The sequence below is a fragment of the Saccoglossus kowalevskii genome, chromosome 6, assembly GCF_978046115.1.
Source record: "Saccoglossus kowalevskii chromosome 6, keSacKowa6.1, whole genome shotgun sequence".
Lineage (NCBI taxonomy): Eukaryota > Metazoa > Hemichordata > Enteropneusta > Harrimaniidae > Saccoglossus > Saccoglossus kowalevskii.
Genome location: NC_140646.1, coordinates 38,383,218 through 38,398,655, shown reverse-complemented (window position 1 = coordinate 38,398,655; position 15,438 = coordinate 38,383,218). Strand labels below are relative to the sequence as shown.

Sequence of the window (15,438 nt, the reverse complement as noted above, 5' to 3'; positions counted from 1 at the left end):
CTGTCAATGTTGCCGGGAGAGGTAATTTTTGATAAAAATCGTGAAAAAGACCCACTTGGGATTTTCAGATCTGGAAAAAAAATTACGTGCATACTCGGAAGACACTTGTTCATCAACCTGCCAAGTTTCACTGATACCTGCTGTAGAATTTCTGAGAAAATGTTGGAGACGGAACAAGACATGACATGCCATGTCATAGCCCCCGCTCAGAAAAAAATTTAAAAACTTATATTGAACTTAGTTTGTGTCAGAGTGAATTAATTCATTATGAGCTGTATTAAAATTCTGTTATTAAATGTTCAGAATTGATGTGTTACAATTTTAGGGGGTGGGGTAAAAATTTATTCATTTGGCTTTTCTGAGACAATTTATAACTTGTTAAACATATAATGCGATGTGCACTTGTAAACAATTATTACCTGTCCCTGTACCAACTTTGAACAAAACTGGATGACATATCTGAGAAAAAGCTGTTAACAGCTAGAAAAAGCTTGTTTTTTTTAGATTTTTGAGGGAAAAAATGGCCTCCAAGTCGTAAAACTTTATCCAATCAAACAGGGCATGAATGACACTGAAAGTTGCAACATATAATTTGTCCAGTTTTTGGTTTGGATGTAAATTGGCAAACATGATTTCTATGGCATTCTCAGCAAGAACACCAGAGAGCAACAAACAAGTACAACAGGTAAAATGACATGCAAGTATGCAAATCAGATCTGCAAATATGTTGAAGAGTCAGTGTTGTGTCTGTTTGGATAAACTTCTTTGTACAACTGTATTCCTAATACAAGAACACCGTCAATCACAGAACTGTTCCAGCGAAAAACTTCTGATATTTCAAACAGTAACAGAGCAAAGATACCGTTTGTCATACAAGTACTAGCACCAGATGAAGAACTGAGAAACTGCAATGATCCTTGGTGTACATTACCTGTGTCAACAACTTTACTTCCCATGTACTTCATGTACAGATCTACATGTAGTTTATGGCCCTGAATTAGTTTCAATATCTCTAAATAACTAAGGACAAGAGTACTTCTCATATGACAATGATACAAATAAAGTGCAAGAATCAAGAAAAAATATTATCAAGTTTTTATTATCATACATTAATATTAACAAATCATGTGAAATTGAACTTTTATGTACAGAGAAACACATATTTATGCTTTGGTTGACAGCACTTCTCAAAAAAAAAAAAAGACGACCTGCAAAACTTTATACAATTGTCAGACATGCAGCGAATAGTATGCTTTTGTAATACATTGTATATGCAGTTTCAGTGGCTTTGCTTTCCGAGAAAAAAATTCTGGCTCTGCACCTGAAAAAAACAAAAAAACATTTAGTCAAAAGTAAGCAGAGATTGTAGCATATATGCTCCCATTAGCTGTTAAATTTAATTAAAAAAGATATTTTCGTACTGTCTTTTCAGTACGAAAATATATTACTTAATATATTTATACCAGCCAGAAAGAAATTGCAAGTTTTCACTGAGCAATTGGGAATATACATGGACAACAATTGATGCATTTCTAGCAATATACTGTTTGAAAGGCTGCAAGATGTAATGAAGTAGCGAAGTAGCGAAGTAGTCTGACTGGCTGGGAAACTGCACAGTACATACAAAAATGTATGCTCATGATATATGAGCAGCTCCACCAAATATAAAAATATTCTTTCCATAGTTATGACTCTAATGTGAATGTGATTTTCCACTCCTTAGCAATAGTAGTTAGAGTATTGTATTGTACTGTATCGTACAAGTTTATTGTGATTCTATACGTGTTTGTAATATTATTTAGCTTTATTTAGCATTCTGTTTAGTTGGTTAACTTTACTGTATCTTAATGTAGTTTATTTTATTTGTATACGACCATAGAACAATTCACTGTAGTTTGTTTTAATGTTGAATAAAAATTAAAATCAGTCACTGTATAGTGGTGACGTATTGCGCAAAATTGTTGCAAGGACAATACTTTTCTCGATTTGCGTGTCGTCGTGCGTCGATAAAAAATGCATGGAATAGTCGGCAGTATCGATCAAGTTCGTCTAGTGTGACATTCGTGGCTGGCGACAAGATGCCGTCTAATCGTTTAAATAGGCGTCAAGGAGGAGTGAAAAGCCCTAATTTGGTGCTACAATAGACGTCATGGAATGTTGGAAAATTACAGTCAATCAAAAAAACTGTTCACATGACAACAACAAATATTCACTATATTCATTATGCATTATTTTTTTGTTGGTAGCACGGTACGGTAGCTTACTTGTTTTCGAAGTGTTGTAATTGTTGATTAGTACTCAGTAGTGATTATATTAACGTACAAAAAATAAATTCGTTGAATTGTTATGAAATGCAAGTAAAATTCAACTTAGTTTTATCGTAAGCAAATGTTTTCGGTTACATGTTAACGCTCGATGAGACAATATCTGCCATGTTATCCATGCCCACGACGCGTGTTTATAATGACCAGATAGGTCAAGTCGCTAATCAACCAATCAAAATGCTGGATGGTGCCCATGTGCTCAAATTACCATAAAGCATTTAAATATGACAGTTCAGCGACCTCATGGTGAAAGCAACACGAAAGACCAGATTTACCGATGTTTTAGTGCGATCTTTTGGCTTCGTTTCTCATGGGGAAAAAGGAAGGATTTTTTTAATCGGATTTAGAAAAATAAATAAACGTACCGTCCCAAATAAAAATGTGCCGGATGGAATTTTTCTGTAGAAAAAAAAAACGTACCGGTACGTTTATATTGGGACATTTAGCGTTGTGGGCAAGCTCTCCTGAGTAGCGACATATTTTTAACTTCGCCTATTGCGTGATCAGTGGATTACGTAAATAAACCAACACTTTCAATGAGTACATGCTGACCCAACTAAACTTGTTCATGGCTGTTTATGAACAGCGAGGACGCATCTCGTAGAACAATAGCTGTGGAAATCATAAACAAATGTAAATGTTGCGGAAATCAAGCATGGCGATAATGATTTTGAGCGAGGCAGAGTCTGGCAAGCGTCTCAGAGCAGCATTGCGCCGACACCACCACGACGTTTGAATCTCGGTGAGAGCACTGCAAACCTCTTAAGTCACGAGGTAAACTTTCAATTTACACAATACATAATCATGATCAGTTCCTACAACCATAATAAAAAGGCAGTTTTTCTGGCGAAACTCTCGCCAGTTAGCAATAGTTTCTCACGATCACCAAACCGGAGACACAAACGATAATACAAAGTGTATAAATACCATAACAAGCACAGTTTCTTACCTTTGAAATTGACGAGACACAATTTTGTCCATAGAAGCGTTGCGCAAATAAAGATTCCGGGATACAATATCCTCACAAAATTGACTGATTTCCACCGAGACGAGAACTGCGTAAGCGTCATCAAAACTCGGATTAAAATCAGGTAATTTCGGGAAAAGTCGGATTTTGAAGGAAAAATGTTAAAAATCAAGGAAAAACACAGTGAAACTTTGAAGAATCGAAAAAATAACTTGATGTGCACCATAGCACCATCAATTTCTGTCTCTGTACCAACTCTGAACTTAATTGGATCACACATGTGTGAGAAAAAGCTGGTAACATGAAAATGTGCACGCACATTGCACAGACACAACCCAAATTAATCCCCCCGCCCGGATCACAGATCCGGCGGGGGCTAAAAAGGACAAAACCTGAATTATAAGTCCTCTTTTCAGGCTGCGCCTGAACGGGGACTAATAATGGGCATAATGTCATATTTTATTCCCTAAATATTACAACAATCACTTGCACATGCTGAATTTCAATACTCACAAATGATATACCCCAGTCTTTTGTAATCTGTTTCTCAGATCAAGCACATCTCAAAAATCTCAGTGGTATATGTTCTCAATAAGCAAACTCACCTCATCCAACGATGATCCCTTTTCTTCCCTTAGTATGATCCTGAATTTTGAATCATGTTTATCCATTTCTTCACTGCATCTTGTAAGAACAAATCCAGGAATGGCCACAGAGTTTACTCCCTATAGTAGGAGATGAATCATTGCCAGTTTAAAATAATTATAATTATTGTTCAAAATGCTGAGAAAAAAAACTTCATAAAACCGTGACTGGTCTACCATTATTTGAAAAGCCTGAAGCTGTGTATTAACATTCATCATCAGTTTTACGTACATGTACTTGAAACTACACATGTATGGAAAATAATTTCTGGTTGCTAGGCAATCATGTGACTGTTTGTGACACTTGATCTTGCAAGTGATGACTAGTGTCTTTACTTCTGAGTGAGCAAGAATTAGCAGTTCTACAGAAAGATTTTGCTGTTGTAGCTCAAGATTTTAGACACGTTTAGGAACAAATATCTGTAAACACACACACTGAAGAAGTCGGATAGACTATTAATTTGTAGCAGCTTTTGTATCTCAAAAAAATCAACTAATTTGGTAATAAATTTGGTAGAAATAGACACTGAAGATTTCTTAATTAACTACAAATAAAAATTAAAGCTGCAGAGCTACTTTGTCAAAGCCAAGTTTGAAGGTTGAATATGCCCCAATATGTATCCACTGATATATTAAAGTTCATTGGTTAAGGCACAAAAATGACACAAATTCTCCAAATTGTGACCATTTCTGCCAAAAATCCAAGATGGCCCCCAAACAGTATGACTGATCAAAATTATTTTTCTAATAATACTAAGTGTACATATCAAGTAGATCGACTGAAGAATTCATTAGAAACAAATGTTCCAAATTGTTTGGTAATTTTTGCCAAAAATCCAAGATGACACCCAAACTGATAAAAACTATTTTTTGTTCTCATAAAAAGCTATGGTCATGTATAATACATGCAAAATATCAAGTTCATCACTTATAGCACTTTTGAGAAACAAATGCCGCGATTGAAGCATTCATGACAAACAAATGCCCAAACTTTTGGTATTTTTTGTTGAAAACCAAAGATGTCGGCGAAATCATGTGACTAACTTATTAAATTAATAAAGAAAGAACAATAACATTACCTTTGATTCATGTAAAGTTACAGTGCCTTTCCAAACAACATCTCTCCTTGTGCATAGACACATATCATTGATATGAGCATCTTGTAATAACCTACAAGTTGCATTTAAGTAAGAAACCCAGGATGTTATAGCAGTCTGACTGTCTGAAGTACATAGCACAGTAATATTGGCATTGTGCCATTCCTGGAGACGACGAAGAGATCCAAACAAATATAAATGTTCATGGATTGGAAAATATGATGCATCAAATATCCAGACAACATCTAACAGGAAAGAACCTACAAATAAATGAAAAAAAATCATTGAAAAGACATAGGAGCATACATTGAGACATCCATACATGGGGATTAACCTCATTCAGCCAGGCTAGACGACGGTGGCTGAAAACCCACAAACTTACTCTGAGCATGGAAGGTACTAACCATTAGTACTGTCCATGTTCTGAGTAAAATACATCCATCCATGAGGCTGTGAATAATTAAATCAGGCATATAGCAAATCTATCCTTTTTATCTAACATTAGATCTATGATCCAGATATAAATGAAAAGAGATGCCGTTCGTTGTCCATGGGCACTCACCTGTTACTGGTAATTTATCGGCCAGTCCATGTAATGTATCATCTAAATATTTTGAGTCAATCCTGAAAGAGTGAGTGTTGTTATTAATGATTTTCACAGACTGTAAGCGTGCTAAAATCTACAGCATTGATTAAAGAAAGGGGCATAAGGAGATTTGTTTACACTGTTTTATCCATGTAAAACAAAACAGCTGGAAAATAAACTGTTTATTGAGCAAAGATCTAGTTTTCAGATACTATGCATGTTATTATCCTAAATGTTACATTACTTATTCAGGGTCCATAGCACCAAGAGCCAAATGATTTCCAAGACTTTTCCAGACCTTTCCCATACTTTCTTACATTTTTCCCAAGAAGATTTTTTTATTTTACCTGTAATTTAAAAACTCAAAGACTTTCCAGACGTCAACAAATCCAAAGATTTTCAATTGATTTTCCCAATGCTATGGACCCTGTTGTCGTGGATGCTTATCCACTTGTGTTTTTCCTCATTGATTCATATTTGTTGTTGTTTATTCAGTTTTATTCTTTCGTATTCGTAATTTAGTTATATTATTAGATCATGTTTTGCTTTATCTATTCATCTTTATTTTGTTCAATTACATGCTATATTAGCTGAGATACAACAATTGAAAGTTGTTACATGCCTGAAACTATACCGTAATGCATGTATCTCTAATGTAAAGAAACACAGATTCGGTTTACATAAGCCATTCAATAATAATTAACAGACAGCACAAAAGCAATAGGAATCAGTTGCAAGGTCGATTTTAAGCCGATGTATCAATATTGAAAACCTATCACTGTGTCTCCCTCTTATTTTAATCCATAGGTGTGAATCCTACTGAACCCTATAAAAGGGGCATTCTATCATGTATTCATCAGTTGCCTTCTTGTTACAGTGTAGTTTCTATGTTGTAACATCGCCATAATAAAGTGTATTGTTTAAATGTACATTATTTTTTTTTTTTTTTTTATTAGACGCATAAAATCCTTAGGAAAGGATAAAAAGGGTCTTACAGAAAGAAATTAAAAAAAAAAAAAAAAAAAAAAAACTACAATCTAAAAAAGAAAACAAAAAATAAACTTTTCTAAAATAAAAAAAAAAAAAAAAAAACAAGTCAAAAACAAAAAAATACAATTTGCAGCCAATGGTGAATACAGAATATAGAAAGAACACAAAATGTGGCCTAATACACTGATAGTTGTTGCTGTTTTGTTCCATAGCTGTTTTTTAAGAAGACAGCTAAGGCTGGTGCTAGAGTATGGTTTGCCATAATCAAAATGAATTTATTCTGACTATTTTCTTTATCGAAATTTGGAATTTTATTTTGTGCAGTCAGGAATAAATTACGCTTCCTTTATTGTAACCCTACGATCCAATGCATGCAGTCTGAACCTGATCGAATGTGAGCGAATATCACCCACACCTGTTATCAGCATGTATTTACTCATCTCGTATCACAAAAGTTATTTTGGCTCAGAATTAAACGAAATAACAATGAAATTCTGTAAATGCAGGAGATGGTACATACTCTGATGTCACATCGTCAGTGTTAAATTCCTTCAATAGTTCAACACATTGTACATCTGAACTTTGTGTAATCACTCGCCATTCTGCAAGCTGACTGTGTTGCGCATCAGGAAATACAATACTTATATAGTGGGTTCTATGTCTGTCCAAAACACATGAAGAATTATTGCAGTCATCGTCTGTAAGAGAACAAATAACAGGTTACGTGTGATTAAGTCCCATCACATGTAACACTCCAACACCTGGTTGTAAATATCATAAATTTACAAGTTGTTTTGAGTAGTAGTTTTAGAAGTGCCAAAAATGTTATTGTCAAGTCACAAAATCACATTTTAACATTGCGGTAATTCACTTCCGCATTGTGTTAACAATAATTACATCATCAATAATCAACAAATTTCATCTGTATGACATAGCATTTTGATTGGTTAATGAAAGACGTGACCTGTTAGGTCAAAGGACGGTGTTTCAGATCAAATTGTTTTAATAAAACATGGCGGAAAGTACTTTGCATCAAGAGCATACGATCAAAAACATCCCAGTCAAGATTTTGCTTTCAACTGTTTTCCCACAGACTCTACCCATTTTTATACCGTGAATTCAGACGGTATGTAAATCATATTATAATAAAATGTGTGTAATTTTATGAACATGTTTGTTTCTTCATTATAAAAGTGTTGTGGAAATCAATGACGACTCGTTTCCCTTTTTTTTTTCTTCTAAAAGACGTAATATTTCCAGAGCCCGGTGTGGTGAACAAAAGATGTAATTTGGATAATTTTTCATGAGTGGTAAGATGGTTATAATGTTAAATGAAAATAAAAATCATCTTTTCTGAGGTGGTCTTCAAGTATAAGCCCACCCCTTACTACCGTACTCATCCAAATTAGCACCCAAAGTACTCAGCTCACAAAATCATGTTTTTTAGGAGGGTAGATTAGGGAGAACAGCTTCTTTTACTTACCTTTTTGAGTACAGAAGCCTCCCTCTAAAAACTGTTGTAAATCTGAATATGTAGTTTCTGTATAAAGAATATCAGAATACTTGTAGCAGGATTATAAACTTTGTGGTTCAAGTTGACCACATACATAGTAATATTTTTACCGTCAATTTTAGCATTATATAGAGCATTTGACAAGTCCTGTAGTGGTGTTAAAGTCCACACACCTTGGCATAAATATTACCACTTTTCCTAAGCATGTGATGTCATCTATCATTTACTGTAGAGTACTAAAAACAGCTGAATTTGGGTTATTTCATAAATAGTTCCTGAAAAATAGTCAAAATACCAAAAAAAGTCATCATAAACAATCTTGTAATTCTGATTTAATAATTTCAGTGATTTTGACATTTTGAAATCCTATGAATGACTGAGAAAAAATAAACCTCATGTATTAAATCATAAAGCCTGGAGTAGTCTCCGCTAGGGTATATGATTAAATGTTCACACAGTAACTGATCTAAATCATATACATCCATTACATAAGACCTTGAATATAATAAATAAATAAAAGTACAAAAGGCACACTCAACTCATGAATGGGCCATGGTTCAAAAATAGAAAATCACAAATTTCTATTTACCAATTACAGATTGAAACTGACTTTGAATGTGTTTAGTCACTGTGACAGTGTTATTCTGGTTATACACCAAAATAATTATCAGGCACTCAGATAGGTTATAGAAAATTCCAGAAAATTTCTAAATTTAAAATTGAAATATAGTAATACAGTGAAATTATGATTAAATGAGTTTTCTTTTATTAGTAATGTTCTATTACAATAAACTTGAACAGAGTGTTGACAGACAATATGAACAGCTCACTTCATGAGTAACAGTATAGTTTGGATAGGGTTTCTCACTCACTCATTCAGAGTTTCTCAGATACTATACAACAATGTATGATTGTAAACTATTTTTATGATGAAAATAAGAACACACACACATAATGAGGTAAACTATAATTATATATAAACAATAAAAATGAAATAAAAAAATTTTGCTACACTATATTTTCTTTTGAAAGATCAGCATTTTGTGATTAAGCTATAAAACAATATTCAGAATCAAATCATTTGATTTTTGCAGCGGTCTGCGTCTTTCACGCAATATGCGAGATCTCACACTTAACAGATAATCACCTACTCGTACTGGTTGTATTTGAAAACTGTAATCCGAATGCTCACACCACGTGAGGAAAAATGTTGATAATATGTCAACATTTGAAAAATAAGATTTGCCATGTTGATTTGAGGAATTTCTTTGGGGGGGTGCGAGTGGAATGATCACTACAACATATTGAGATACAAGTGACTGCGCTTTAACCATTCATTCATGTCAGTCGAAGAGTCTGCCACTGATGGTCAGAATAAAGTTGCCAATTGTGTTGAACAATGACTGTGATCGATACTTTGAGCTTCTAAACCTTTACGGCGCATACCACTAACAATTTCTAGAACGGTCATTGACCAAGACAGTACTGGTACAAAGTTTTGGATCAGTGGTGAGGTCATAAAAATTAAAATTAGCCTCAGTTGATAATCGTGATGTCACTCGACCTCCGCAAATATCGCGGATTTGTCACCAATCCATGTAGCAGAGAATAACTGGAAATAATTATTATACATACCGTTACTAATTCGATTGGCAACCAAGACCATCAGATATCGTTCCATGTTTGGAGTCAGTCACTTAATCCTTTACACCAAATACAAAACTCCCGCGAATGAACGCCATATTGGATGTTCTAACTGCGCATGTCTTTGACGATATGTAAATTACCAAAGGGATTCCGCTACAAGTAGAGTACGCACTAAAGTTGAACGCCGCTGCTGGAGTTGTTATTGGTAGCACTAACCCCCCCCCCCCCCCCAATATTGTATTTTTTTTTTATTTTTATATTTTCATGTTACATAGATGAAGGGAGTAAATTCAAAGCAGAAAGTATATATTTTCTTCTATGCAATCGATAAAGAGCCATTGCTCGAAACGTCTACCGATCACCAATTATTATGTACTCTATATCATAGAAAGTACTTAGTTCAGAGAAAAGATGTGTGTTTTAGGACATGTTACCATCATGCACTATGGATATATATCTCAAAACAATACTCGGTGACCTATGGTGAAAACATGGCATATAGTGTATTTGTATGAAAAGAAATGTTGATGTGAAGAATAAAAAACACTGACCTGTCATAAAATGGTTGGGATACTTCTATGGTATTGTCAAATTCATATACTAGAACATTGTATAAAATATTAAAACTTGATATTTGATTAATCCTTTTAAAATCCTAGACCGATGCCTATTACATGTTGTACGTGGGGAAAGTGTAGTCTCCACAAGTACGGCATAGCCGAGAATCGTCGTCGTAGAGAATGGAGGCTCATTTTGCAACAAAAAATGATGAAGCGTAGACTAGCCTGGATTTAGACGTGGATGGTCAATATTTCCAGCTTTCCATTGATGTTCGTCAAAGGTAAAACTCGAGTTACTATTTAATTAATTTTATCTTCAGACTTATAATTACATAATAACTAATTTTGTATTTTACTTTCAGATTAAATTATTAAGTTTCATCTTATTTTAAAGCGCGGTGGTCGTCGCGCAGCGCGTGTTCGAATTTCATGTAAATAAACAATGTATTTTACACGCGTTGTATACGTCGCTATGAGTCCCATGTCGATCAGGACGCGACGCGACGACCACCGCCCTTTAATGTCATGCTTAAAATATCACGACGCGAGTTACCGGGCCCTCACCGAGGGCTTACTCGGATGTAGTTTGAGTCCATCGGCGAGGGCACAGTAATGGTAGCGGGCCGTGGCAACACATAAAGTAATAAATTACTTGACTTACTGGACTGTGAAAACCGAGTGCTCTAAATTGGCATAGAATATACTGTACACCACTTCGTAAAAAACGGTGCAGCTATTTTACTGTTTCACGTGAAACTATTTCTGGTAACTGTGTTTTCATTTTCTAGTAAAGCTAAAATATACCAAAACAATAGTTTTGTTTATTTAACAGTCATGTGGCGTGATTGACGTTGATATCAATTTCATCACTGTTTATGGATAGAATGTTACAAGGCATACAATAATAATACTCTGTAATCACTTAACATCCATTGGAATGGATGAAAATCAATCTACAATAACATTTAAAGAGTGGTACTGTTTTTAACAAATTGTATTTTACTTTGCCTTATTAAAGTGTACTGCATCCTTTTATTGTCAAATAGACCACACTACGACTGAGTCACAATTTATCACACGTTCTGAGTAACCCAGTTATGGGTCAGATATACAAGTCAAACATTCGAAACATTAAACAAAACTGTTTAATTGGATTAAAACATTTATATAATACACATTTTTACACAAGTATGTCTGGGTGGGGTATAAAACAAATATTTTGTAGAACAAGTATACTTACAATTATCGGCAATGACTGGAACAGCACGTCTCTGTAATTCAAACAGAATTTTAGTATGAGCATTCAGCCATTCCTCACGTACTGGAGCATTATGGCATCGCGTGATAATACTATACTATAGTCGGAGTATTTGTACAATATGGTTATAAGTTGTGTTAAATTAAGTGTCAACTATTTCTGGAAAGAGGCCACAGGTCAAATTGTCTAAGGGAAACAAATTAACAATTAAACATCTCAGCTTTAAATCGTTATCGGTTCTGCCAGTGAAAGCGGTTGAATGATATTGGAGATATCGGCTTTCAAGTAACCCATCACTGTTCACAGAAACAACTAGTAGATAAAATATCTATTATTCATTCGTTCTTCGGCATCCATATTATTCCTATGTTCATCTTCAACAACCAAAAAATCACAGTAAATATCCATTAGTCTGAGAGTGGCGTAAAAACTGGGCATATCCGAGTCAGAATGGCTCAGCGATATATCTATATCTGATTTAACTGAGCATATCACAAGGCTACAGCGATATATCTATATCTGATTTAACTGAGTATATCACAGTTGTACATTGATATATCAATATCGGATATAATTGACTTATCACAGTCATAAATCAGTATCGGGTATAAAAGGCAAATCACATTGGTTAAGCGATATATCAATATCGGATATAACTGGATATGTCACATTGGTACGTCACATTGGTAGTACCATCAGACCTGACTTAACATATATCACAGTGTACAGTACAGGATATAACACCGTCAGGGATTAATAATATATTACGCTGAACAACAAACAACCTCGTAAAATCAATTAAGTTTGTTTGTTTTTTCCGCGTGAATAACCGTGACGACAACGTACACTATACATACGTTAGTCTACAAAGTCAAGACCATGGGGAACAGTTACAACAATACATTAGCTGTAGATGCGTTTTGCGTCGAAGAATAGACACTCCAGGAAACATCGTCCTATCATCAGTGCCCATATCATACCTATAAAATGTATACAGTAACAATATCAACGTCACATGGTTTAAGGTAAGTCAACATTTACGCATGTTTTGACTATTATGTGTACCGATTCTCGTGTCGCATTGTACGGCGTCCTAAACACATTGGGATTATCCTCGCGTGAGTTACTAGTAATTTCACGTATAGTCAAGCGTACGTGATAAACGGGTCAACTTTGTTGTTAAGACGAGTCGTGACGTGTCGTTGTGTATGTTAAAATTCTTGTAATCAGTGTTAGCGTTTAGATACAACGACTGTGGCCATTCTCTCCATTCCATAATAAATGACTGGAAAATTGGATACCTTCACTGAAAACGAATTAGTCGGCATTGACAAATCACGGCATGAAATGTGACAATACAGTAATATTAAAATATTTCACATAGCGGTGGGGTAAATTACACACGTTTATTTATCTCCCGAAGATGGTTGAAATGTTTTTAGGCACTTGTTACAATTTGTATTAAATTTCAAACAAAGTTATGCCAAAAACCGTTAATTAGAAATTACGACCGGAACGACTTTAATAACTATAGTCAAAATAATACTTTTCCACACAAAATGTTGTCAAACTTATACATAATATCGCAAAATACCATAATTTATGACTGATTACATCATATAGCAAAGGAATTGTCTGAGACACGTTTTATGAATCAATAGTCCTGCCAAATGGGCTAAACTGAACCTGGCCAAAACAATATAGCGCCCTCAAATTGTTCGGTGACCTACATCATGTTTTGTCTCCCGTGATGATGCGTCGACCCGCGGTGCCAATGCATCGGTTAGTTTAGTATTACGTATTTGTGGCTACATTGTGTTGCGTAGAAACCGATGTTCCCGTGGTCTATACGTGTTACTTGTACTCATTAGTTCGTCATTCTATAGATTGTACCACCCGTAACTAGGAATGGAACGTTCCGCTGAAATCAAAATCATACGAAGTAATTGTTGAGTCTCTTCCTGACCCCTCTTCATTTTTATACTCTTGTTGTTGTGAGAACCCTGCGTGTACGTGATATTACCGATCCAATTTAGATGAGAATAAGTATTTTTTGATGTTTTAATACATGTTGATTAATACGCTGTACTATGAATATGCAATTATCTAATGCGTATTAGCGGGGTTTTTTTAATCGACAGTTCACGATAAATCATAATCCAATTTGGTTCTAACAATAATAACAAATAAATGTTTTCATCCATATTCCTTTTTAAACACTAGTTAACTGTTATACGTCTCGTATATACGACAATGTTAATGTTTTGGTGTATTTCTTCGACAAACGTGTTTATGCTCTAATTGTTCTCAGTTTACTATACTATAATAATGACAAGATTGTACGATTAAAGCACTGTTACGTTGTTATAGGTCTAACGCTTCTAAATATTATTCTATAGACGGCAATGACGCGAGTTACTGTGCATTTTCAATGACGAACATATGTTTCAAACTTCTGAAGAAATTACATTTTCACCAGATAAATAATAAACATGGCCAACTCGTATAAAATCGTCGAAAATGGAAAATTCAGAACTATAACTTTAATTATCTCAGAAAAAAACGTTGTCATATGGTAAGTTTTATCTGTGTTACAATTCTATTCTTTGTCGACCGCTGTGATGCAGATACCAGGCCCCATGAAAACTGATCTGTTCTTGGCGTTTTCGATTACGCAATTTGTTAATTGTGTAAATCACCACCAAGCAGGAATAGCTATGTAACATTCCTGCTTTTTTAATATATATCAGAGGTTGAAGTTTACAGTGCCGTGTTGATTGAAGGGGCACTGGTAAGGGTCCACGTTCGTTTCTTTGTTGCCGCCGCCACTCTTAGACGAACCGTACACCCTTGGAGCCAATATCATGATGCACACATGGTATATTGCTTATAAATATATAAGGGAATGATTGAGTGAATTTTGGAATTGAGTGCAACATGTGGTTACCTCTTTTTTAAAAAAAAAAATGTTTATAAATTAGGCAATAATTACGTCTTGGCTCTAGTTAAGGTGACGTCACTAATTAGTGGGAGGGAGGGACGGTTTAATTTGTACAGATAACGTATCTATGCACCCACCTCTGTATTAAAGGGGCACCTCCAGTTAAGTCTAATATAACAACAAATTTACTTTCTAGATTAAAATTACAATAGATAACAAAAGATAGATTAACATTGCAAACAACATAAACAATAGTGTCCCATGAGTCTTTGGTGCAATCCCTGGGTTTGGAAGGTTCCCCTTTAAGGTAGAATTCTACTCATAGTTATTAAAAAAAAACTGGTAAACATTCAATTTTGTTACATTACATTGATTGTAGTATTAGTCAACAGCGAACAACACTTAGTTACAAAACTATGTTCTTTTTGAATCGGGCAAATATTACGCAAACAGTTTCCACAGAACATAACGATAAATAATTAGTTAATGTTTTACATCAGACTGTACAAAAGGTGGTTTAACCTATTTCTATAACAAAGATAATTAATAATGATTGAAGACAGCACCCACAAAAAATTACACGATGAAATGAATTCACTTTTGATGTCAATGGGAAAACAGCTACTTCTGTTGAATTTACTGATAAAGAACAGTTTATACTAATTGTTTATTTACCCAAACTATTTTCATTCCAAAATCCTGTCTCGAATTACAACTTAATAGAATTCTAGGCATTTTCATTGCATTTTAAAAATATAAGGGTGAACCAGACAATTGAAAATAGACCATACTGACATGGTTATTTTCTTGGTTGTTAGGATCTGTTGCTAAGAATAAATATTCAATGGTAACCATGGCGCTGATTCAGCTGGTGATGATGATGAATTTCGTCGAGTATTAAAGAACGAACA

At 34.6% G+C, this 15,438-nt stretch overlaps 1 protein-coding gene and 1 long non-coding RNA gene across 2 annotated transcripts in view; both read right to left on the bottom strand.

Moving 5' to 3' along the window:
- LOC102801194 (mdm2-binding protein-like) overlaps positions 1–9,865 on the bottom strand; it is a 28,128-nt gene extending 18,263 nt beyond the window's left edge. The window contains exons 1-6 of the mRNA XM_085500700.1: positions 9,757–9,865; positions 8,092–8,148; positions 7,129–7,306; positions 5,595–5,656; positions 5,015–5,292; positions 3,897–4,016 (exon numbers count right to left, since the gene is read on the bottom strand). Of these exons, the coding sequence (XP_085356826.1) occupies positions 3,897–4,016; positions 5,015–5,292; positions 5,595–5,656; positions 7,129–7,306; positions 8,092–8,148; positions 9,757–9,802 (741 nt within the window). The 5' untranslated portion in view covers positions 9,803–9,865. The remainder of the gene's footprint in view (positions 1–3,896; positions 4,017–5,014; positions 5,293–5,594; positions 5,657–7,128; positions 7,307–8,091; positions 8,149–9,756) is intronic.
- LOC146742768 (uncharacterized) lies at positions 1,073–3,374 on the bottom strand. The gene is made up of 2 exons (XR_014929734.1): positions 3,274–3,374; positions 1,073–1,321 (listed from the first exon to the last, which is right to left on the bottom strand). It is a non-coding gene; the product is annotated as an uncharacterized LOC146742768 (long non-coding RNA).
- Positions 9,866–15,438: the final 5,573 nt, after the last annotated feature.